The 23,406-nt window shown below is 40.2% G+C and overlaps 3 protein-coding genes across 4 annotated transcripts in view; 2 read left to right on the plus strand and 1 right to left on the minus strand.

The window, feature by feature from the left end:
- Nucleotides 1–997: 997 nt before the first annotated feature.
- LOC108884643 (NLR family CARD domain-containing protein 3) lies at nt 998–10,423 on the plus strand. Its single transcript, XM_018678658.2, has 14 exons — nt 998–1,249; nt 1,450–1,481; nt 2,450–2,632; nt 2,919–3,061; nt 3,257–3,400; nt 3,670–3,813; nt 4,217–4,262; nt 4,385–4,583; nt 4,838–6,620; nt 6,728–6,901; nt 7,243–7,416; nt 7,529–7,702; nt 7,807–7,853; nt 8,123–10,423. Exons 4-14 carry the CDS (start codon nt 2,937–2,939, stop codon nt 8,662–8,664), a joined length of 3,552 nt encoding a protein of 1,183 aa, XP_018534174.2. The 5' UTR covers nt 998–1,249; nt 1,450–1,481; nt 2,450–2,632; nt 2,919–2,936; the 3' UTR covers nt 8,665–10,423.
- Nucleotides 10,424–12,387: 1,964 nt separating this feature from the next.
- Nucleotides 12,388–21,204, plus strand: LOC127143362 (NACHT, LRR and PYD domains-containing protein 3). Its single transcript, XM_051076349.1, has 12 exons — nt 12,388–12,416; nt 12,574–12,720; nt 13,186–13,326; nt 13,591–13,734; nt 14,277–14,322; nt 14,680–14,905; nt 15,430–17,212; nt 17,321–17,494; nt 17,836–18,009; nt 18,122–18,295; nt 18,400–18,446; nt 18,716–21,204. Exons 1-12 carry the CDS (start codon nt 12,403–12,405, stop codon nt 19,255–19,257), a joined length of 3,612 nt encoding a protein of 1,203 aa, XP_050932306.1. The 5' UTR covers nt 12,388–12,402; the 3' UTR covers nt 19,258–21,204.
- Nucleotides 21,205–22,170: 966 nt separating this feature from the next.
- Nucleotides 22,171–23,406, minus strand: part of npr1b (natriuretic peptide receptor 1b) — a 75,377-nt gene continuing 74,141 nt past the window's right edge. For both annotated transcript variants that reach the window (XM_018678689.2, XM_018678690.2), the window contains exon 22: nt 22,171–23,172. In XM_018678689.2, the coding sequence (XP_018534205.1) occupies nt 23,027–23,172 (146 nt within the window). In that variant the 3' untranslated portion in view covers nt 22,171–23,026. The remainder of the gene's footprint in view (nt 23,173–23,406) is intronic.

The following is a 23,406-nucleotide window of genomic DNA, read 5'->3' on the forward strand; positions in this document are numbered from 1 at the left end:
TTCAGTATTATTTCACTGTGGACTGTATGGATGTGTTCAAAGCATGATTGAATTGTTTCTATCAGTATTTCTACCCATAATAATCGTGGTCTGATCCGTGCAGTTTACAGATTTCTGTGTTTTCTCCAAACTCTGGTTGTTGCTGTAAAGAGAGAGACTGGGACAGAGGAGCCAGAAGTGAAAGTACTTCCTTTATTGACCACCTCTGACTCCAAACCAAAGTAAAGCCAACAAGAATCAGGAGGTGAGGCTCTTTCTAAAGTGTGTTTGACTTCAAACTTTCAGTTAGGTCGCCGTGATAAACAAAGGGAAATGCAAACCAACAGGACAGACAGGATGAACCTAGACCTGAGGCAGATATCCGTCTCAGAGCAGCACACTATCTACAGCGGCTTATACTTGTTTTTCATGTTTTCTTGAACATTTATCGCTCGTTAATTTGAAATATCTACTTTTATCTCAGCTTTATGTTATAGAAAATGCGTGAAGAGCTCAGATACCAGTCTTTATTTTGTCTGTTTAACGAAAACTGTCCCTAACGAAGGTTAAACCGAAGCAGGCAGAAAGATAACAGCATTGCTGTGTCTGCAAATACAGATTAGCGTTGGCTGAGATAGTGCAGGCTGTGCAGGCTGCATCCTGTGGCGCAGTTTGGCTTCCTGGTGTAGGATGGATCATTTACAGCACCGGGTAAGTACACAGTTAATATTCTGCTAAAGATTAAAAAGAGGCGAGAATTGAACATGAATCCAAAGTTACTGCGCTGCTTTTAGTTCAAAGACAACAAAACTCCTTCATGCGTTAAAACAGAACCTGTCATAAAGGTTAGTGCATTAATGATTTACAGTGTTACCTGATCTCACAGTACAACACTTTGTTCTCCATGGTTTGTCTTGTTTACTTCTAGTCTTTATGTAGTCAGTAGCTCCACCCTCTAACTCCTACCCTGCTGCTCCCGAATCGAAAGTAAATTTAACCATCCCCTCTTGAAATGCGTTTGTGTTTTGTGTTGACGTCGACTGGTTTTGCAACGATGATTCACATTAACCAAACTCTGCAGATCCTCTGTTTACACGTGAGACGGTCTGTAGAAACTCACCGCGCTTCAGTTTGATCCGACGCTCGAGACGAACTAAACCGAGGAAGCGATCGAACATTTGGAACGAAATTAAACTCAAATTATTTCTCCTGATTTTCTTCCACAGTCGTCAGACTGTTTCTGTCTTCGGAGGTGAAGGTAGAGAAGAAGGTAAGAACCAACTAAATGTCTGATTATTACTGGATTTTACAGAATTATTGATGCATTATTTTTGCACAGCTGCTTCTCTAACGCTGTTTACTTTTGTTGTGAAATTGATTTTAACTTGTTGTAAAATGCTTTAGATGACTAATGACTAATGTTGCAAGTGCACATAGTTAAGACAGATGTTTTTGTTTTGTTTGTTCCAGAGGAGTGGTGCAGCTGCAGAGTTGCGGTCATGGTATGTGGTGCTATCTAGTTGCCTTCAGTCATGCAACACCATTGTTTTTTTTCAGGGGGCGTTGTTACAACAGTATTTTCACTTTGCTTAAAAAAATATGATGTGATATTTTCCCATTAGAAAAAGATTCATACGGAAAAATTCCTACAGACCAAAGCAGAAGAATCAGTTTCAAACAACAATGAAGGATCTCCTCAATGTTCAGAGTTTTTGATGCATTTGCATCACAGATTTAAAAATGAATTAAAGTTTGACAGTAAAAGAACTGTGTCGTTTTTAGTCCCAATGCAAAGACAAATTATCTATCATTTATAAAGTTTGTTGAAACTAAATTTGTGCTCTGATGTTAAATATACTACAGCATCAGTTAGAAAGAAAAAGTGAAAGCCTTCAGTTAGTAATAATAAAACTAAGCTGTCCTTCACCTTTATCTTTACTGTATCATGAATCATATCATAAAAACTCAAACCATTTGAATAATGCAAAACATGGCCTCCTGATAGATATTTCTGTCTGTATTTTCTGTTCTGCTACTGATACAGTGTTGGTACTCTTCAAACACACCTGCACCTCTCACCTCACAACACAAAACCTCAGGCCTGAATACAGCTGTGCTTTGAGCTGGATGCTAAAAGCAGAACACTAACAGACAAAGCATCTCCATGTAAGGAGAAAATATTTGCAATATTTAACATCACTGCATGATTTAATTTGTATTTCTCCTTCCTGTTTACTCTTCCTATTTTTTTTAGTTCTGTTCTCAAACAAGAAGCTAATTTAAACAGAAGTAAGTGCAAAGTGTCTGTTTCAGTGCTCACTCTTATGATATATAGCCGTACTGAAACAGCTCTGGAAACAGGCCGACTGTTCAACTTACTGCTGCTGAGCATGAAAGTGTTTCAGGTTTTTGTTTATTTGTTTACACAACTAATATTTCATGACTAAACTAAATGCATGTGTATGTGCAGGGAAGGAAAGAAGTCAAGACAAAGGAGACAGACGAGAGGAAACAAACTGAGAATTTAAACATCCAGCAACAACGGAGCAACATTATAAAACCATCTGAGTCGAATTTCCCCCGGATGAATGTAAGACCAACCTCGAGAACATCCCCAACCCTTCAACGTTGAGGCTTCACGAACACAAACAAGGTAAGAGGCTTTGTTTAAAAACATAAATCATCAATTAGGGTGGAGAACTGAGGGCGCTATAACACAGCTGGGAGTCTTGAGACCTGAGTTATTTATCCTTGAAATAGATTAGTTTGTGATATCGGTCGTCTGATACTCTTTGACAATCCATAAAGCAGTTTGTTTGATCTCTTAAGTCCACATGATAAATGGATTGGCCACCAGTAGCTACAGTCATCAGGACTTCATACAGACTATATGAAATGAGTTCTTTTGTACTGTACAATGTCATTGATCTACATTGTAGATTCACCGAAGACTGAAGATGGATAAAAATGGTGTGGAGAGAGGACCAGCGTTTTCAACAGCCAGTTCTGTTTCTGTCAGGACTGACCGCTCAAGAGAATATCCTCCAGACTTGAGCATTGAATCCACACCTTCAGAAGGAAGGTAAAATAATCAGTCTTTTCAGGTCATATTTTCAAGATTATGCACCCATTTCAAACTTAAGCCATTCTTTAAACTTAAATTTCTTTTTAAACTTGATACATTTAAAAAGTTCTAAAAGGACTTGACAGGAAATGGAATCAGCACCTAGGCTGTGTGTTTTGTTGTACTTTACAATGTCACTGATCTACATTTAAGACTTACTGAAGACCTGGAATTGGGTAAACGTGGACCAGAGGGAGGAACAGCATTTTCTAACGCCAGTTTTGGTTCTGCTAAAACTGATCGATCAAGAGAATATCCTCCAGACTTATCCACTGAAACCAGACCCTCAGAAGGAAGGTAAGATATCAGTATTGTCAGATTATATTCTCAAGATTAGGTAGTATGGAGGTTGGAAGACTTGGTTCTTCAGCACCCTTAAATCTTAACTGAATGTGGCAGCCATTTAAAACCTAAGATGTTCATTAAACTTAAATTTCTGTTTAAACTTAATTTGAAAACTAAATTCTCACAGGACTAAATTTGAGTAGCAACAGCAGCTGTCATCAGCACTTACTACAGGCTGTGTGTTCTATTGCACTTTACAATGTCACTGACCTTCATTGTAGACTCATTAAAGATGTGGAGATCGGTAAACGTGGACCAGAGGGAGGAACAGCATTTTCTACTGCCAGTGTTGGTTCTGCTAAAACTGATCGATCAAGAGAATATCCTCCAGACTTAAAAACTGAAACCAGACCCTCAGAAGGAAGGTAAAATATCCGTATTGTCAGATTATATTCTCAAGATTACATAGTATGGAGGTCAGAAGACTTGGTTCTTCAGCACCCTTAAATCCTAAAACAGCTTTCATATCAGGAACAGTTGCTTTGTACTGTCCCTGAGTAGATTCAGAAGACACTGTGGAAAACAAGAAAAGTGCTGTTTTGTTTGTAAGGCAAGAAACAATTGGCAAGTGTCCACTACACTTAAAAAACATGCAGTCTTGGTGATCTTGTGCCGTAATGTTGTAACTGATACAATCTGTTTTAAGATACAAATGTTCCAGTTGTGTCTTCAGTCTCCAAAACCCTCCTGGACAAAAAACCAACTGTGTATGTTTTCCATAAACTGTAATACTGTATATTTACCATCACTATTTCTTACTTTTTCCAGTGACCAGACATCGTCAAACTTTCAGCAGGATTCAGCCACCCAGAAGGTGGGCATTGCATCATTGCAGTAACAATGTAACTCAGTTATAATGAGGACCTGCTTAAGGAATAGGATATTGATAGAAAAAATGGTTAATCATTGAGTCATTAATTTCATGGTCTCTTTCAGTTATTTGAATCCAAAGTCACTGACCTTGTAAAGCAAGCTCTGATGGTACATGAGAAGGTCCTGTCTACACCACAACAAGGACTCTCCGATGAAGATGTACATAAAACAAGGAATGAAGCAAACGAAGCAGCTCTGAAGATTGCCCTCTATGTCTTGAGGACCATGAATGAAGAAGAACGTGCTCGTACACTTGAGCAAAGTAAGACTGTGTTTTGTCTTACTAGTTTGTATTTGTCAGAAGAGTTCGCTGTAGCTACCCACTGATATTCAACAAATGTTACAGATTACGTTTGTTTGTAATATTGAATGAATTGCCATGAACATGAACCAGACGGTAAATCATAAAGACTTTAATGGTTCCCTGACTTTTCATCTAGCGCCACTATGAGGTCAGTGTGTGATAAGAGCTTAAATTTTACTTGTTGATAATGTTAGATATTTCTGTGCCGTTAGGTCATTATGGAGAACTCGTTGTGCACCAACGAAAACAAAAATCTTTCCTGAAGAAGAAAAATGAGTACTTGTTGCAAGAGATAAATACACAACAATGTCCAGTGCCACTCAAACAGATTTATACTACGCTCTATCTGATAGAAGGCGACAGTGAAAATGTCAACAGCGAACATGAAGTGAGACAAATTGAGAAAGCCATTAACAAACGGAAGTCTGTGGAAATTCTGATCAGTTGTGAGGACATCTTCAAGCCCTTACCGAAACTAAACAAACCAAGAGTGGTGCTCACCAAGGGAATAGCAGGCATCGGCAAAACCGTGTTGTCCCAGAAGTTCATGCTGGACTGGTCAGAGGAGAAGGCCAATCAAGACATCCAGCTCCTGTTTTCACTTCCTTTTAGGGAGCTGAATTTGCTTAGAAATGAAAAAAGAAGTTTGATGGAGCTTCTGTATGACTTTGATCCAGACCTGAAAGTATCTGGAATCAAAGACCTGAAGGCGTACAAAGTCCTGTTTGTATTGGACGGTCTTGATGAATGCAGACTCTGTCTGGATTTTGAGGGAAATGATAGATGTCATGATGCTACACAGTCTGCCCCAGTGGAGGTGCTGCTGACAAACCTCATTGCAGGTAATCTGCTGCCAGAAGCTTATCTGTGGATAACAACCCGACCTGCTGCAGCCAGCTGTGTCCCTTCACAGTATGTTGACCGGGTGACTGAGATACGAGGCTTCAACAACCAACAGAAAGAGCAGTATTTCCACAAGAAAATTGAGGATGAAAACTTGGCCAAAAGAGTCATCGCAAATATAAGGTCTACCAGAAGTCTCTACATCATGTGTCATGTGCCAGTGTTTTGCTGGATTTCTTCTATTGTCCTGGGAGAAATGTGCGCTAAAGCAGGAGTAGGAAAGTTGCCAAAGACTTTGACTCAGATGTACATCCACTTTTTGGCACATCAGACCACACAGATGCGTGTCAAGTACTCTGAGAAGCAAGAACTGGACTCCCAGGGGAATAACAAGGTGATTATGTCACTTGGGAAGTTGGCCTTCCAGCAGCTGGACAAAGGCAACCTGATCTTCTACGAGGAGGATCTCAGAGAATGTGGTAGTGATGTCCAAGAAGCATCTGTCTACTCTGGATTGTGCACTCAAGTCTTTAGGGAAGAGTCCTGCATGCAGAAAAAAGTCTTCTGCTTTGTACATCTGTCTGTCCAAGAGTTTCTCGCAGCTTTGTACGTTAATGTTACGTACAAGGTCAGTGGTGAAAACCTGATGACCAAAGAACCTAAACCATTCGCCAAAACAAAGCCTGTATCTGAGCTGCACAAAGCTGCAGTGGACAGAGCTTTAAAAAGCGAAAACGGTCACCTGGATCTCTTCCTGCGTTTCCTCCTCGGACTGTCTCTGGAGTCCAATCGGAATCTGCTCAGAGACCTGAAGATTCAGGTAGAAACCTGCGACTCCCAAAGTCATTTGGAAACCATCGAGTACATAAAGGAGAAAATAAGTCAGACTCATCATACGGAGAGGTATATCAATCTCTTCCACTGTCTGAATGAGTTAAACAACCACTCTCTGGTGGAAGAGATCCAGAGCTACTTGGAGTCAGACCAAGACTCAGTGATGGACGAGCGCTCTGCAGCTCAGTGGGCAGCTCTGGTCTTTGTGTTGCTGACCTCACCGGAGAAACCAGAAGAGATCCACCTCAAGAAATACTCCAGAACAGAAGAGGGCCTTTCCAGGCTCCTACCAGCCATCAAAACATCTAGGACAGCAATGCAAGTATTTTTTTATCATTTTCTCATAACTCATTTTACCATTTATCACAGGATGTCTTCAACCTACCCACCACAGACTTACAACATTGACTTTTTCTGTTCATCAGGTTGAATGATTGTAATCTTACTGCACACTGCTGTGAGGAGCTGTCCACAGTCTTCAGCTCATGCTCTATGGAGCTGAATCATTTAAACTTAAGTGACAACAACATAAAAGACTCAGGAATTGAGTTTCTCTGTGCCGGACTCAAGAGTCCACGTTGCAGACTGAAGACGCTGAGGTGAGTCAATGCTGAAGCTGACAATAACATGACTTGACAAACACTGGGAAAGTACCCACAACTTTGATCACTCAAAGCACATGCCAGACAGACTATGTAGACCAATAACAAGTCATGATGCAAATATGTGGTGGTTTCACCAACTAACACCATGTCTACACAGGAGGCATGTCAGCTGCAAAACAGAAGGCTCCTGTTTAACAAAACATAGTTGGCTTTTTACTTTTACTTTTCTCTTGACACTAGTATTTCCTTAAGCGTTTGTACAAAGCACACCAGCATTTGACATCAAGACTTCAGTATCTCTAATTTTATCACCTTGTCCTTGTTTGTCCCTTCAGGCTCAACAGATGCAGTCTCACCTCCAGATGCTGTAAAGATCTGGCTTCAGTTCTGAGCTGTCCCTCATCACGTCTTGAAGAGCTGGACCTGAGTGACAATGACATCGAAGACTCAGGAGTAGAGCTGCTCTCCACCGGACTGGGAAATGTGTGCTGTAAACTGAAAACCCTAAGGTTAATCTACTGATACAAGTTTAACAGTTATGAAGGGTATCTCTTTACTGTTTCAGACCCTGAGGACAAAAAACAGCCATCGTTTAATGGTTATTCTATCATTCTGTCACAGGTTGTCGTTCTGTAGCATCACAGAGAAAGGTTGTGGTTTCTTGGCCACAGCAGTAAAGTCCAACGCTTCCCACCTGGAAGAGGTGGACCTGAGCTACAATCACCTTGGAAAGTCTGGAGCGACGCTCATCTCCGAGGCTCTGGTGGAAGGAAAATGTGAATTTACTAAACTCAGGTAAACAGTGATTTTAATCTGTTGAGAAGTCTTGCATCAGAATAAGTCCTTTAGGGAGACTTTCTCAACATGATCCAGACTGACTGCATGTGTTCTCTTCACAGAGTCGACCACAATGCAGAACACTGGTATAAACCAGGACTGAAACGATGTAAGTTGTGAATTTTTCTAGCAAAAATCAGAAAGAATGAGAAATTGAAAATGGTACCTTTTGTTGATGGTTTTGAAAAATGTAAAAGGACATTCATATTGTGGAGCTTTAGAACATGCAAGCAATAATGCACAATGAGGGATCCTATCTTTTAATACACTGGTTTAAACAATGATCAGATGATTGACCAGATCCAGGTTTGGGGTTTCCTGGTGTATGGACACCTGTTATTATACCGGTGTAACTCCTTGTTCTCTTCCTGCCACCAGATGCATGTGAGCTCACAATCGATCTCAACACAGTTCACAAACTCCTCATCCTCTCTGACGGGAACCGAAAAGTTACCCAGGGCAGAACGAAGCAGCCATACCCCGATCACCCTGACAGGTTTGACTACTGGACCCAGGTCCTGTTCCAGCAGGGCCTGGACAGCCGCTGTTACTGGGAGGTGGAGTGGAAAGGACACTGGGCCGGGATCGGAGTGACCTACAAGGATATCAAGCGCAAAGGGCCGGATAACAACTGTGTGATTGGATACAATAAAATCTCTTGGAGTATCCACTGTTGTGATCATGGCTATCGTGCTTATCATGACTTCAAGGGCATTGTCCCCCAGGTCCCTGTGGCTGGTTGTCAGAGACTGGCGGTGTATCTGGACTGGGACGGAGGTGTCCTGTCTTTCTACAGAGTCTCTCCTGAAGGGTCACTGACACACCTTCACACCTTCGTCTCTGAATTCACTGAACCTCTTTATCCAGTTTTCAGAGTGTGGGGCAAAGGCCACTCACTGAGGCTCTGTCAGGTGAAATAATCTGTCAAAAGGAAAAAGGCATGAACAGTCAAAATGATCAACTGTAAATACTGTGCTTTCTTTTGAAAAGAAACCGCTCAAAATGATGTAAGTTAAAGACAGTGTAAACATCTAATAATACATCTATGTAGGGCTGAACTGAATGTCTTGAAGCTTCAAAGGTTCTTCCCTTGCCAGGGTAATTATTATCCAATATTATTATTATCTTATGTACCACACCATAATAATCCCAAATAGCCCATCTAATAAGAAATTGTCATATAGCATTATTCATTATTATTACTACATAGTTATTATTTTGTGACAGCTTCTTGGTGTGAGTTCTGGAAAAAAAATGCTTCAGTGCCGGCAGCAGCTTTTTGGGCTGTCCATACGTCCATCTGTACATCTGTCACTCCCATTCTCATGAACGCAATATCTCAATTTGAGGGAATTTCGTCAGATTTGATAATAACATTCAGCATTTTCTCTAAGTCTGTGGAAGGCTAGGAGCTTCTATATGATAGGGGAGGGTTTAACATTGCTCCAAGTCCTTCAGCTAGTCCTACTATTAAATCTACACAAATTTGGAAAGGGTAACGGCGATAATAAATAAACAACATCCATAAAGCTACAAAGACAAAACTTGCTAAATAAATTCACTGGGAACCAACGTCAACCATTAGATTTAGGAAAAGTCCTTAAGTTATTTTTGCTCTCCACAATGATTTTAGATTAATTTGGCGTAGGTGCAGCAGCCAAAATGGTAGGGAAAACCCTAATATTCACTTGAACTCAAGGATGAACTGATTAGATTTTGGTGGTCAAAGGTGACAAAACATGTTTTTTGGCCTAGTGAATGCAACTTCTCAAGAATGCTTCAAGGAAAATCCTTCCAAATCTGGCACAAGGATGAACTGTCACTGTGACAAAACTTTTCTTGGCCATAACTTATGTATTGATACACCAATTAACTGTAACTGGACTGAAGACAGAGACATACATTGTTGTTTGCTTTGTTTTTTGCTTGTTCATTGCAGACACACAACCTACCACTTTTAATAGAGGTTACTAATGTACTTATACCTGTTGAAACTTTGTTAGGTCTCATAATGCTTTCACACCTGTTTGTTTCTTGGCTTCAGGAGGTTTTTGGTAGGTTGTTTTAAAGATGTTCAAAGTAATTGCCAAGTAAGTTAAAGCTAGCTGGTCGTCCAGGTGGTAGTTGAGGGCAAGCAAAGGATGTGGTATTCAGATTGTTTGAGTAGAAACTGCAGTGTTTGTCAGAGCATTTTCATGTAGTGATAGTGATATGTCCTGTGTCCTGTGTGTTTTTATCTCTGCACATTTGTTGGTTATTTGTTTGTAAATGTGTGTAATATGTGCGTACCTGTGCTCATCACTGACCAGTTCAAACATCTAAACACTGAAATCTTTTTATTTTGTAGCATTAACAGCATGTGAAGCTAGATCTTATTGAGATTTTTTGTAATTTTGTTACTAACTAATATTCACTACCTTGCCTGCAAAACATAAGAAGAGAAATGAGATAAAGAAAGTAAAGACAACAAAGGACATTTTCACATTTATGTATATATCCAGAATTCCCCCATAACCATGTATACATCTTTTTATTAAAAGGTTTAGTTTCAAATAAATATGTGTTCTTTCTGCTACGTAAACTCAGTTTATAATTGTATTTGTCTGTATTATAACACATTAGTGTGGATTCTCTTAAAATGAATATTGAATAAAAGTCACAAGTTTATCATTGGCAGAGCTTCGGTTTTGCAAAATTCCTGAGCATTATTTGCTGAATTTTAAGTTGTGTGTTTCTGTTCTTTGAGATTTCAGATTGATAGACTTTAATCTTGATACTGATCATCTCTTATTTTACTCTTTCTCATATGTTTTCCCATTTGCAGGCTCCATTGGTTTGATTTGATGTGGGAAACTGGTGCATTCAGGCATTTTGCTGTTTGCAGATAAGAAGGACCCACACCGGTTCAAGATGAATTTTCTCAAGATCTTGCTTTAATTCCAACTCTGATACAACTGGCATCAAGCTTCATTGGCATCACTCCTGTACTGTCCTTAGGTAAGCTCTGGTGTCAGAGTCAAAGATCTTGCCATAATCTTTGATATGATTTAAAGATCAGTTTGAGCATTGTTGTGGCTCTGTCATGAAACTCTTGGTTCATGGATATTTGGTTCATACACTATCTACAGGTTATTATCTCTTGTCTAGTCTTATTGCGATTACTATTGCTATTAAAATTGTCATTATTATTTTTATAGCTATCATTATTATCATAAATATTACTTTAAATCTCTGTATGGAATCTGCATTATGCTGTGTTCTCCTTCACCTGTTGCTCCACCCCTCCTCTTTCTCTACCCAACCGGTCGAGGTAGATGGCCTCCACCCTGAATCTGGTTCTGCTCGAGGTTTCTGCCTTCTATAGGTAAGGTAGTCTTTTCTCTCCACTGTCGCCTAGTGCTGCTCGTGGTGGGAACTGATGGGTATTTCTTTGTAAATATATTAATAGAAAAGAGTATATTCCAGACCTGCTCGTCATTAAAAGAGTTCCATAAATAAAAATTAACTTGACTGAAAATCAATCACGTGACTTTTGAATTTAGTCTTAGGGGCTTTGTGTGTGCTTGTACTTATGCATGAGGGCAGGTGCATGCACACAACTGGTTTGAATGATTAAACTAAAACCAGAACTCAGGAACTCCCCGAATACAGATAAGACACAGCTGAGTTGTTGCCAATGACACAGTTTCCTTCTTCCCTCAAGTTGTTGAGCTCAGTCTGAGGACATCCGGGAAGTCAGCAAAAGGTATACAACCTGCCCTGCAAGTTATTCTACATAAACGTCTTTTACAGCTCAAGGTATTGTCTTCATGACTTCAGGATCGCCGTTTATGAGTGTGAAAACAGCATCACTGTAAATATTCTGCTAAAAAGACACGTGAATTGAACAAGAATCTAAAGTTTGAGCGTACAAGAACTGCGCTGTTGTTTTTTAGTTTAGTGTTAATGTTGAAACTGAAGTTGGTGCGTTAATGATAGTTGTACACAGCGTTACCTGATACCACACCACACTACTCCACTTCACCATAGTTAGTTTAATTGATTTCAGTGTTCATAAAATATATTTAGCCTACACACACAGAGAGAGAGAGATGCCTCATCCTCTGAACACTTGAAGTGAAAGTAAAAACTCAAAGTCGACAACAAATTTGTCCGCGCTTTAACGTCGGTCCAACCGACGACTGACAAACTGCGCTGCCTCCCGTTAATTTAACAGTGATGAGACTTCAATTTATTTTGCAGCAGGTGAGCAATAGAAACAAATTGTGGCGAAGTTTGAGCGGATTTTTCTTGTGGAACTAAACAAAGGAAGTGATTCACCATTAGTTGCGATTTAAAGTTGAAACTACTTTTCTGCTTTGCCTCTATATTCATCAGGCTGTTTGTACTGTCACCTTATGTGGTAGGAAGCAACTTTATGTCTGATTATTACTGTATTTTAAAGAATTATCGATGCATCATTTGCACAGCTGCTTTTCTAACGCCGTTTACTTGTTGTTTAAGCGGACTTGTGTCAGTGCCGTAGATTGACACATAACGAATATTGCAAGTGCACTTAGTAAAGAAAGACGTGTTTGTAAATGTGTGTTTTTCAGAGTCCAGCTGGTTTGTGGACACAGGATTGATCATAGTATGGGCCTGAGCCAGACTTCCTGCAAATGTGTGGAAAATGGTATGTAGTGCCATCTGCTGACAATATAACAAACTACAGGAATACACTGAAAAAAGTATGTATAGAGGATGAGGTTCGTGGGATGGAAGGAATGCAGTTTTCAAATAACACATTTACAATATAACACAGATGTATACTTATGTTTTTACTTATCCAGTAGACTGAGTGAAGGTCTGAAGATGAGTGAATGTGGATCTGACAGAGATTCAGCACCTTCAACAGTCTGTTTTACAGCTGAGGGGACTGACCAACATGGAGAAAATCCCCAGCTCTTTAACACTGAGGCTGCACATGCACAAACAAGGTAAGATGTTATTTATTTATTTATTTATTTATTTTTTTAAAACCATAATGGATTGGCCACCAGTAGCTTTAAAAAAACAAAAAAACATCAATCATCAATTAGGGTGGAGATCCGAGGGCACTATAACACAGCTGGGAGTCTTGAGACCTTTATTCTTGAATTAGAATAGTTTGTGATATCGGTCGTCTGATACTCTTTGACAATCCATAAAGCAGTTCGTCTGACGTCTAACGTCCACATGATAATTGGATAATAACTTTACAATGTCACTGACCTACATTGTAGACTATGGCAACCATTGTACACCAAGTTGTATTTCTGTTTAAACTTAATGAATTTGAAGACAAAGTCATCACAGGACTCAGCAGAAACTGGAGTGGCAACAACAGTTGCCGTCACTGCTTAGTACAGGCTGTGTGAGATGTGTTCTGTTGTACTTTATAATATCAATGATCTACATCATAGACTCAAAGACCCGAAGATGCATAAGAGTGGAGCTAAGAAGGGCTCAGCATCTTCTACAGCCAGTCATCTTTCTGCTAAGAGTGATGAATCAAAAGAATATCCTCCATTCTTCAGCAATGAACCCAGCCCTTCAAAGGAAAGGTAAGATTTTTGTTTAAAAACATAAATTTTCAATAAGATTGGAAATCTGACGGCATTGTAATAGAACTGAGAGTCTTAAGACCTGAGGATTTATACTTGAAACAAACTAGTTTGTATAAGTTGTCTGATACTATTTAACAATCCATAAAGCAGTTTGTTTGACACCTTAAATCCACACAATAATGGATTGGCCACCAGTAACTAATACAGGCTGTATGAGATGTGTTCCAATGTATTTTACAGTGTCATTGATCTACATTGTAGATTCACTAAAGACCTGGGGATGGATAAAAGTGGAGCTGAGAGAGGATCAGCATTTTCTACAGTTAGTCATCTTTCTGCTAAGAGTGATGAATCAAAAGAATATCCCCCATTCTTCAGCAATGAACCCAGCCCTTCAGCAGGAAGGTAAGATCATCAGTATTATCAGAATATATTCTCAAGATTATGTAGTGTAGAAGAGATGTGTAAAACACAGTTTTATCTGCATCAAGATGCGTTGGATATATCATCAAATGATGTCGTCAAATTACATGCCTCAGGATCCTCACAATACCTTCCACTGATAGGCACTGAGGCATATATCAGAGAGTTTATGATATGTCTTTCTATTATGTCTATTATGGAACTATCAAACTCTAATTGTGCTACCAAACATGTTTGGAAATCTACTTTAGGATGATAATAATATACAGTAGTAATCTAGTACACTTAAACAATTTATTACATCCACTGCTAAAAAAGCGGATTGTCGTCAGCAAATAGGAGAACATGATTAATTATATTGAGGATAAATAAAAGTAATAATAATGAATAAATGTAATTAAAATCGAAAAAAGATTTACATGATCCAGGCCATTTACCTCTGTTGATTTATGTGTGTGCAATATTTACCTCTCATGCAAGCACACTTTGATGGAACATGTTTTTTTTTATATATCTTTTTTCAGTGACGACACCTCATTAAACATCCAGCAGAGTCCAGACACCCTGAAGGTTGGCAGCTGCATTTGATATTCAAATCAATCTGCATATTCATTATTTTTGTACATTATTAGACTTTCTTTTTCTAGTCGACAAAGTAGAAGTTCAAATAATGTGTAACAGTAGGAAATTATGAGCAAATTTGTTGCTGGGTTCAGGCTGATGAAGAATGAGGACTCATTTACTCAATACAGAGACTTCCAAAAGTAAATAATTTATACCCAACACAGTTTTTTAGTGACATTGACCTAGAAACATGTAGAGTTTATGTCACAATATCATTTCGATAACATTGTAACTTAGGGTATAAGGTCTTTATAGATTAAAATATGTATTCTAATTTATCATTCATTTCATGGTCTCTGTCAGGTATTTGAATCCAAAGCCATGGACTTTTTAAAGCAAGCCCTCAGAGTACATACGAAGGTCCTTTCTGCAAAACACAAAGGACTCTTTCAGGAAGACAACCAAGAGGATGTGCATGATGATCAGCCAGTTGTGTTTGATGAAGAAATAAATGAAGCAGCTCTGAAGATTGCCCTACGTATCTTAAGGACCATGGACCAGGAAGAACATGCTCAAACACTGGAGCAAAGTAAGAGACTGCATTTTGTCTTATTAGATTGTATTTGTCAAGCGAGCTCGCTGTAGCTAAACACTGATATTCAATAAATGCTACAGATTATGTTTGTTTGTAATACTGGATGGGCCACCATTAACCCCCTTTTTGACCTGTGTTTGTTCACATTTTGGCAAACTGGCACCATTAAAAGTGTCCCAGAATTAGCAGTTCCTGTTTGCAGTGTACCAATGGATGTGCAGACAGTTATCACTGGATTATTTTGATAATGGAGAGAGTGTGATAATTCTCTGTACCCTCCATGTGCTCCTCTAGTAAGGCCCACCTCAGAGTTTTTAAGTCTCTGGTTTAGAGTAATGAAAGTTCTGCCAATTCCGATAATGTTAAGATAAGCCTGACAAATGGAGTCTGAGATGTCCTAAAATGGCCATCCTGTAGAATGTTAATTACAGCTTCATCAGAACTGATTGTAAGGGGTAATGAGCGATAAGAATGTACATTTTACTTGTTGATAATGTTAGATATTTCTGTGCCGTTAGGTCATTATGGAGAACTCGTTGTGTACCAACAGAAACTAAAATCTTTCCTGAAGAAGAAAAATGAGTACTTGTTCCAAGAGATAAATACACAACAATGTCCAGTGCCACTCAAACAGATTTATATTACGCTCTATCTGATAGAAGGCGACAGTGAAAATGTCAACAGTGAACATGAAGTGAGACAAATTGAGAAAGCCTTTAACAAACGGAAGTCTGTGGAAATTCTGATCAGTTGTGAGGACATCTTCAAGCCCTTACCGAAACTAAACAAACCAAGAGTGGTGCTCACCAAGGGAATAGCAGGCATCGGCAAAACCGTGTTGTCCCAGAAGTTCATGCTGGACTGGTCAGAGGAGAAGGCCAATCAAGACATCCAGCTCCTGTTTTCACTTCCTTTTAGGGAGCTGAATTTGCTTAGAAATGAAAAAAGAAGTTTGATGGAGCTTCTGTATGACTTTGATCCAGACCTGAAAGTATCTGGAATCAAAGACCTGAAGGCGTACAAAGTCCTGTTTGTATTGGACGGTCTTGATGAATGCAGACTCTGTCTGGATTTTGAGGGAAATGATAGATGTCATGATGCTACACAGTCTGCCCCAGTGGAGGTGCTGCTGACAAACCTCATTGCAGGTAATCTGCTGCCAGAAGCTTATCTGTGGATAACAACCCGACCTGCTGGAGCCAGCTGTGTCCCTTCACAGTATGTTGACCGGGTGACTGAGATACGAGGCTTCAGTGACCTACAGAAAGAGCAGTATTTCCACAAGAAAATTGAGGATAAAAACTTGGCCAAAAGAGTCATTGCAAATGTAAGGTCTACCAGAAGTCTCTACATCATGTGTCATGTGCCAGTGTTTTGCTGGATTTCTTCTATTGTCCTGGGAGAAATGTGCGCTAAAGCAGGAGTAGGAAAGTTGCCAAAGACTTTGACTCAGATGTACATCCACTTTTTGGCACATCAGACCACACAGATGCGTGTCAAGTACTCTGAGAAGCAAGAACTGGACTCCCAGGGGAATAACAAGGTGATTATGTCACTTGGGAAGTTGGCCTTCCAGCAGCTGGACAAAGGCAACCTGATCTTCTACGAGGAGGATCTCAGAGAATGTGGTATTGATGTCCAAGAAGCATCTGTCTACTCTGGATTGTGCACTCAAGTCTTTAGGGAAGAGTCCTGCATGCAGAAAAAAGTCTTCTGCTTTGTACATCTGTCTGTCCAAGAGTTTCTCGCAGCTTTGTACGTTAATGTTACGTACAAGGTCAGTGGTGAAAACCTGATGACCAAAGAACCTGAACCATTCGCCCAAACAAAGCCTGTATCTGAGCTGCACAAAGCTGCAGTGGACAGAGCTTTAAAAAGCGAAAACGGTCACCTGGATCTCTTCCTGCGTTTCCTCCTCGGACTGTCTCTGGAGTCCAATCGGAATCTGCTCAGAGACCTGAAGATTCAGGTAGAAACCTGCGACTCCCAAAGTCATTTGGAAACCATCGAGTACATAAAGGAGAAAATAAGTCAGACTCATCATACGGAGAGGTACATCAATCTCTTCCACTGTCTGAATGAGTTAAACAACCACTCTCTGGTGGAAGAGATCCAGAGCTACTTGGAGTCAGACCAAGACTCAGTGATGGACGAGCGCTCTGCAGCTCAGTGGGCAGCTCTGGTCTTTGTGTTGCTGACCTCACCGGAGAAACCAGAAGAGATCCACCTCAAGAAATACTCCAGAACAGAAGAGGGCCTTTCCAGGCTCCTACCAGCCATCAAAACATCTAGGACAGCAATGCAAGTATTTTTTTTATCATTTTCTCATAACTCATTTTACCATTTATCACAGGATGTCTTCAACCTACCCACCACAGACTTACAACATTGACTTTTTCTGTTCATCAGGTTGAATGATTGTAATCTTACTGCACACTGCTGTGAGGAGCTGTCCACAGTCTTCAGCTCATGCTCTATGGAGCTGAATCATTTAAACTTAAGTGACAACAACATAAAAGACTCAGGAATTGAGTTTCTCTGTGCCGGACTCAAGAGTCCACGTTGCAGACTGAAGACGCTGAGGTGAGTCAATGCTGAAGCTGACAATAACATGACTTGACAAACACTGGGAAAGTACCCACAACTTTGATCACTCAAAGCACATGCCAGACAGACTATGTAGACCAATAACAAGTCATGATGCAAATATGTGGTGGTTTCACCAACTAACACCATGTCTACACAGGAGGCATGTCAGCTGCAAAACAGAAGGCTCCTGTTTAACAAAACATAGTTGGCTTTTTACTTTTACTTTTCTCTTGACACTAGTATTTCCTTAAGCGTTTGTACAAAGCACACCAGCATTTGACATCAAGACTTCAGTATCTCTAATTTTATCACCTTGTCCTTGTTTGTCCCTTCAGGCTCAACAGATGCAGTCTCACCTCCAGATGCTGTAAAGATCTGGCTTCAGTTCTGAGCTGTCCCTCATCACGTCTTGAAGAGCTGGACCTGAGTGACAATGACATCGAAGACTCAGGAGTAGAGCTGCTCTCCACCGGACTGGGAAATGTGTGCTGTAAACTGAAAACCCTAAGGTTAATCTACTGATACAAGTTTAACAGTTATGAAGGGTATCTCTTTACTGTTTCAGACCCTGAGGACAAAAAACAGCCATCGTTTAATGGTTATTCTATCATTCTGTCACAGGTTGTCGTTCTGTAGCATCACAGAGAAAGGTTGTGGTTTCTTGGCCACAGCAGTAAAGTCCAACGCTTCCCACCTGGAAGAGGTGGACCTGAGCTACAATCACCTTGGAAAGTCTGGAGCGACGCTCATCTCCGAGGCTCTGGTGGAAGGAAAATGTGAATTTACTAAACTCAGGTAAACAGTGATTTTAATCTGTTGAGAAGTCTTGCATCAGAATAAGTCCTTTAGGGAGACTTCCTCAACATGATCCAGACTGACTGCATGTGTTCTCTTCACAGAGTCGACCACAATGCAGAACACTGGTATAAACCAGGACTGAAACGATGTAAGTTGTGAATTTTTCTAGCAAAAATCAGAAAGAATGAGAAATTGAAAATGGTACCTTTTGTTGATGGTTTTGAAAAATGTAAAAGGACATTCATATTGTGGAGCTTTGGAACATGCAAGCAATAATGCACAATGAGGGATCCTATCTTTTAATACACTGGTTTAAACAATGATCAGATGATTGACCAGATCCAGGTTTGGGATTTCCTGGTGTATGGACACCTGTTATTATACCGGTGTAACTCCTTGTTCTCTTCCTGCCACCAGATGCATGTGAGCTCACAATCGATCTCAACACAGTTCACAAACTCCTCATCCTCTCTGACGGGAACCGAAAAGTTACCCAGGGCAGAACGAAGCAGCCATACCCCGATCACCCTGACAGGTTTGACTACTGGACCCAGGTCCTGTTCCAGCAGGGCCTGGACAGCCGCTGTTACTGGGAGGTGGAGTGGAAAGGACACTGGGCCGGGATCGGAGTGACCTACAAGGATATCAAGCGCAAAGGGCCGGATAACAACTGTGTGATTGGATACAATAAAATCTCTTGGAGTATCCACTGTTGTGATCATGGCTATCGTGCTTATCATGACTTCAAGGGCATTGTCCCCCAGGTCCCTGTGGCTGGTTGTCACAGACTGGCGGTGTATCTGGACTGGGACGGAGGTGTCCTGTCTTTCTACAGAGTCTCTCCTGAGGGGTCACTGACACACCTTCACACCTTCGTCTCTGAATTCACTGAACCTCTTTATCCAGTTTTCAGAGTGTGGGGCAAAGGCCACTCACTGAGGCTGTGTCAGGTGAAATAATCTGTCAAAAGGAAAAAGGCATGAACAGTCAAAATGATCAACTGTAAATAGTGTACTTTCTTCTGAGAGAAAACAGCTTAAAACCATTTAAACCAAGACGTTTTTAAAAATAGTTTTGAATTATTTTTTGTGCATTTTCAGCCTTTATTAGGTAGGTGTAGTAGAGGGAGATGGGAAATGATGGTAAAGAGCAGGGGAAAGACAAGCAGTGAAGGGTCAGTCTGGGCGGAAGTCAGCCCAGGAACCAGTTGCTCAGGGCATGCGCTCATGTGGTAACTATTCAACCTAACTATTCGGTCAATGAGTTGCCCCAATTTAAAGTTTAAACATCTAACAAGTAGGATTGAACTGAATGTTTTGAGCCCTCAAAGCTTCTACTGTTGACATAGTAATCAATGTCCAATACTATTATTATATATGCATTAACACAAAAATTCCAAATAGCCTGTGTAATAAGAAATCGTAATCATTATTCGTTAGTATTATATAATTATTATTTTACAAGTGTGACAGCTTCTTGGTGTGAGATCTGGATTGTTTTTCTGTCTCCACATGGCAACAGCTTTTTAGACTGTCCATACATCCATCCGTACATCCGTCAGTCCCATTCTTGTGCACACGGTATCTCAGTAACACCTTCAGGGAATTTCTTTAAATTTGATAACATTCAGCATTTTCCCCAAGTCTGTGGAAGACTTGATGCTTGTATATTTTCAACTAAAAATATAAAATTTAACATAACTTTGGACCATTATTATTACCATATATGTCAACATGTAGATTCAGCCGGTCCTTCAGCTAGTATATTAGTACTATTAGTACAGTACAGTACTAATGAATCCCCCCCAAAACTGGAAAAGGTAACAGAGAAAATAAATAAACAACATCCAGAAAACTTTAAGACAAATCTTAAATTCTAAATAAATCCTAAATAAATTCACTGGAAACCGACAGTAACCATTAGATCTGGGAAAAGTCTTTATGTTGTTTTTTCTCTCCACAGTGATTTTTGATGAATTTGGCTTAGGTGGTTCCCAAAATGGCTTGGGTGCTTGGGTGCTTGGGTAGGAAACACCCTGACATTCACTTGGACTCAAGGATGACCTGATTTGATTTTGGTGATCAGAGGTCACTGATCTCACAAAATGTATTGTTGGCCTCTTGGATGGGATACCTCAAGACTGCTCTGAAGGAATTTCTTCAAATTGGCACAAGCATCCCCTTGGGCTTGTTCTTGGCCATAACTTATGTATTTATACACCAATTAACTGACAATGGAGACATATGCTGGTTTTTGATTTGTTTTTGCTTGTTCATTGTAGATGCATTATCTAACACTAAGCTAGGTAGGAAACTAATGTGCTTATACCTGTTGAAAGCTAAGGTTCCTAATGCTTTTACACATGGTTGTTTCATGACTTCAGATTGTTTTTGGTAGGTTGTTCAAAGTAATTGCTAAGCTAAGTAAGTTGAAGGTAGCTGGCTGTCTAGGTGGTAGTTAGGGTCAAGTAAAGGATGTGGTGTTCAGACTGTTTTTTTTAGAGTAGAAACTGCAGTGTTTGTTAGGACATTTGCAGGTTGTGACAGTGATAGCCTTATGTGTCCATAGTGTGTGTGTGTGTGTGTGTGTTCCTGTGTGCGACCATCACTGATGAGTTCAAACATCTAAACTTTATATGAAATTCTTGATATAATTTAGCTAATTACTTGTGTAATTCTGTCTTTTCAGACCTGATTACTGAGCTATATATGTTTTATAGATATCAGTTTATATTTGCATTTATCTGTTCTGTATAGAGCATTCATAAATTGCTGTGGATTCACTTAAAATGTATATTAAATCAAAGTAACGAGTGTATTGGTCTCTGAGTTTCAGTTTTTGTAGAATATAACGTCGGTTAAATTTGTTCTGTTTTTTATTTAAGGTTAAATTTCATTTCAAACTTACCTCCGGTCTTATGAGACATTTTTATTTGCTGAATTTGAACGCTGTGTTTCTGTTCTTTGGGATTTCAGATGGATATTCTTTCTTCTTCCTCCCACACGTCTTGCAGGTTAATTGGTGACTCTAAATTGCCTGTAGGTGTGAATGTGAGCATGATTATATGACTGGCTGATGTGTGTCTTCTGCTTCTTTGAACAGTAAGGAAACCACTTCTGATGTTTCAGCCTGCAGCCTGCAACGCAGAACAAACTGCTCTGCACAGCACTTTATTGAGGCCACTACAGGTCAGTACAAACAAACAAACACTGCTGGTTTGATCCCCAGTAAAAACGAATGGCTCATCTTCACGTCTCTGAATCCCCAGTTGAAACTGAAGCAAGGGTTTAGTCTAATGCAGGGATCCAAAAATGGCACCAGAGGGGAAGTGCAACATCGAGTTAAAACAAAGATACAAACAAGATTCAAATTACAAAATGACTGACGGCACAAAACAAACACAATCTGTGATTCTCATGAACTGATAGCAGATTATTGATGAACAGACTGAGTTGACCTGTGGAGGACTGGAGATACAAAATGTCCTAAAACTGAACTCATGATTCTCAAACATAGCTTTGTTGTCCACACGTATCGGCACTATATAAAAATATCAGATGTGTTTCGTACATTAAGACACATTTACATTTTGAGGCCGTTTGAGTTCATGAATCCATCAATCCACTGACCCCAGTCCAATAGAATATTTAGTCCCACTTACAGCTTCAGTAAGTTCGTCCCATTCGCTGCTCGGGGGTGTTTCAGTCCGCCGGACGTTAGGAGGTCAGGAGGGCGTCAGGAAACTGTCCCACCCTGCAAACATGTTCTCAGTTCCTTGTCTGGCTGAACTTAACCCGTCAGATGTGAAGATCATTTGATTGTACTGAATTTGAAACCGGGGGGGGTTTGTGACATTCAAAATGAAAAAATGGTGTATTTGCAACTTTTTTATTAAGAGAGATTTTTGTATATTTACAGAGAATGTATATTTGCAAAAGAGCTCATGAGCAGCTGCACCTCAATTTAAAATTTTTACTCTAGTTTCTCAGGAGATGGACCCTGAAATGGTCCTAAGCTGAGGGAAGAGGCCGTGTGATGACCTTTCCTGGCGCTAGGGAAGTCAATCAGACGTATGTTTGCATCCTTCGCTCATTGATTAAAATTATACAGTTAAGGGATAAAGAGTATAAAGAATTTAACAAGAGAAAAGACTTCAGGGATGACGACTTACTGTGTGAAGACTAACTGCTTCTCTGAGCTAACACCTCATTCTAGACCTGTTTGAATGTCTGGAACAAGGGAGTTCTAGCCTTGAACGTCTGAGCGAGGGAATTTAAATCAGCTGTGAAACTGCCCAAAGGTGCCAGACCTGGATCACAGAGTATAAAGAGTCTTCCATCATGTTTCAGCCCTTCATTTGTACAGTTCGATTCCTGGTTCTGCAGGTCACAGACCAGTCGCTTCCTCTGTCTTTTGCCTCCTGTTCCCACCTGTAGTTTTGTTTCCTTGTTGCACACATGTCCATTTGAGTTTTTACAGTTCATTTTTTGGAGAATGTACCGCTACTTTTCCTCCATCTTATGGAGTCTGAAACCATCCAGGTCTGATTGTTCGGCGATAAGAAACAACTCGGAGGTGATGAGTCCAGACCAGGACCCGACATGTCTGAGGAGAAACCTTTTTCTTTCATTCTCTACCTCCTCCATCTCATCCTGTCTATCTTCCTCTTTCCTTTCCTCTTTCCCTCCTTCTTTGTTCATCCCCTTCCTCTCTATTTGTGGTGTTTCGTCATTGGCTGTCGCTCTCTCCCAGTAGCCAATAGGTGGTCATCTTTCCTTTGCCCTTGACGTCGATCTCGCCTCTCAGCTCCAGCTGGAAGCAGTTGAACTCCAACAGGACGTCACGAGTCGCCGCCGACACGTGGATCTTCAGCGCTGAAACAAACACACACAGATAGAAAATACACAGGTAAAGGGGTGATTTACTCTCCTGTTCCACCACATGTCAGACACTTTTGTCGTCCCATTCTTGTGACTGCAAAATCCCAGCAACTCTTTGGGGGAATTTCTTCAAACTAATTAGAATTTGGTGGTCAAAGGTCACCGTGACCCCCACAAAACATGTTTTTGGTCATAACTTGAGAACAGAGAGCTGCAGGACTGATCCTA

The sequence above is a fragment of the Lates calcarifer genome, linkage group LG15, assembly GCF_001640805.2.
Source record: "Lates calcarifer isolate ASB-BC8 linkage group LG15, TLL_Latcal_v3, whole genome shotgun sequence".
Lineage (NCBI taxonomy): Eukaryota > Metazoa > Chordata > Actinopteri > Centropomidae > Lates > Lates calcarifer.

Excerpts from the sequence above, each read along its gene's own strand:
- LOC108884643 (XM_018678658.2), top strand. The coding sequence starts at position 2,937 with ATGGATAAAAATGGTGTGGAGAGAGGACCAGCGTTTTCAACAGCCAGT. Across the intron at positions 3,062-3,256 it reads TCCACACCTTCAGAAGGAAG|ACTTACTGAAGACCTGGAAT; the intron begins GTAAAATAATCA and ends TCTACATTTAAG. Across the intron at positions 4,584-4,837 it reads TGCTCGTACACTTGAGCAAA|GTCATTATGGAGAACTCGTT; the intron begins GTAAGACTGTGT and ends CTGTGCCGTTAG.
- LOC127143362 (XM_051076349.1), top strand. Across the intron at positions 12,721-13,185 it reads GCTGCACATGCACAAACAAG|ACTCAAAGACCCGAAGATGC; the intron begins GTAAGATGTTAT and ends TCTACATCATAG. Across the intron at positions 18,447-18,715 it reads TAAACCAGGACTGAAACGAT|ATGCATGTGAGCTCACAATC; the intron begins GTAAGTTGTGAA and ends TCCTGCCACCAG.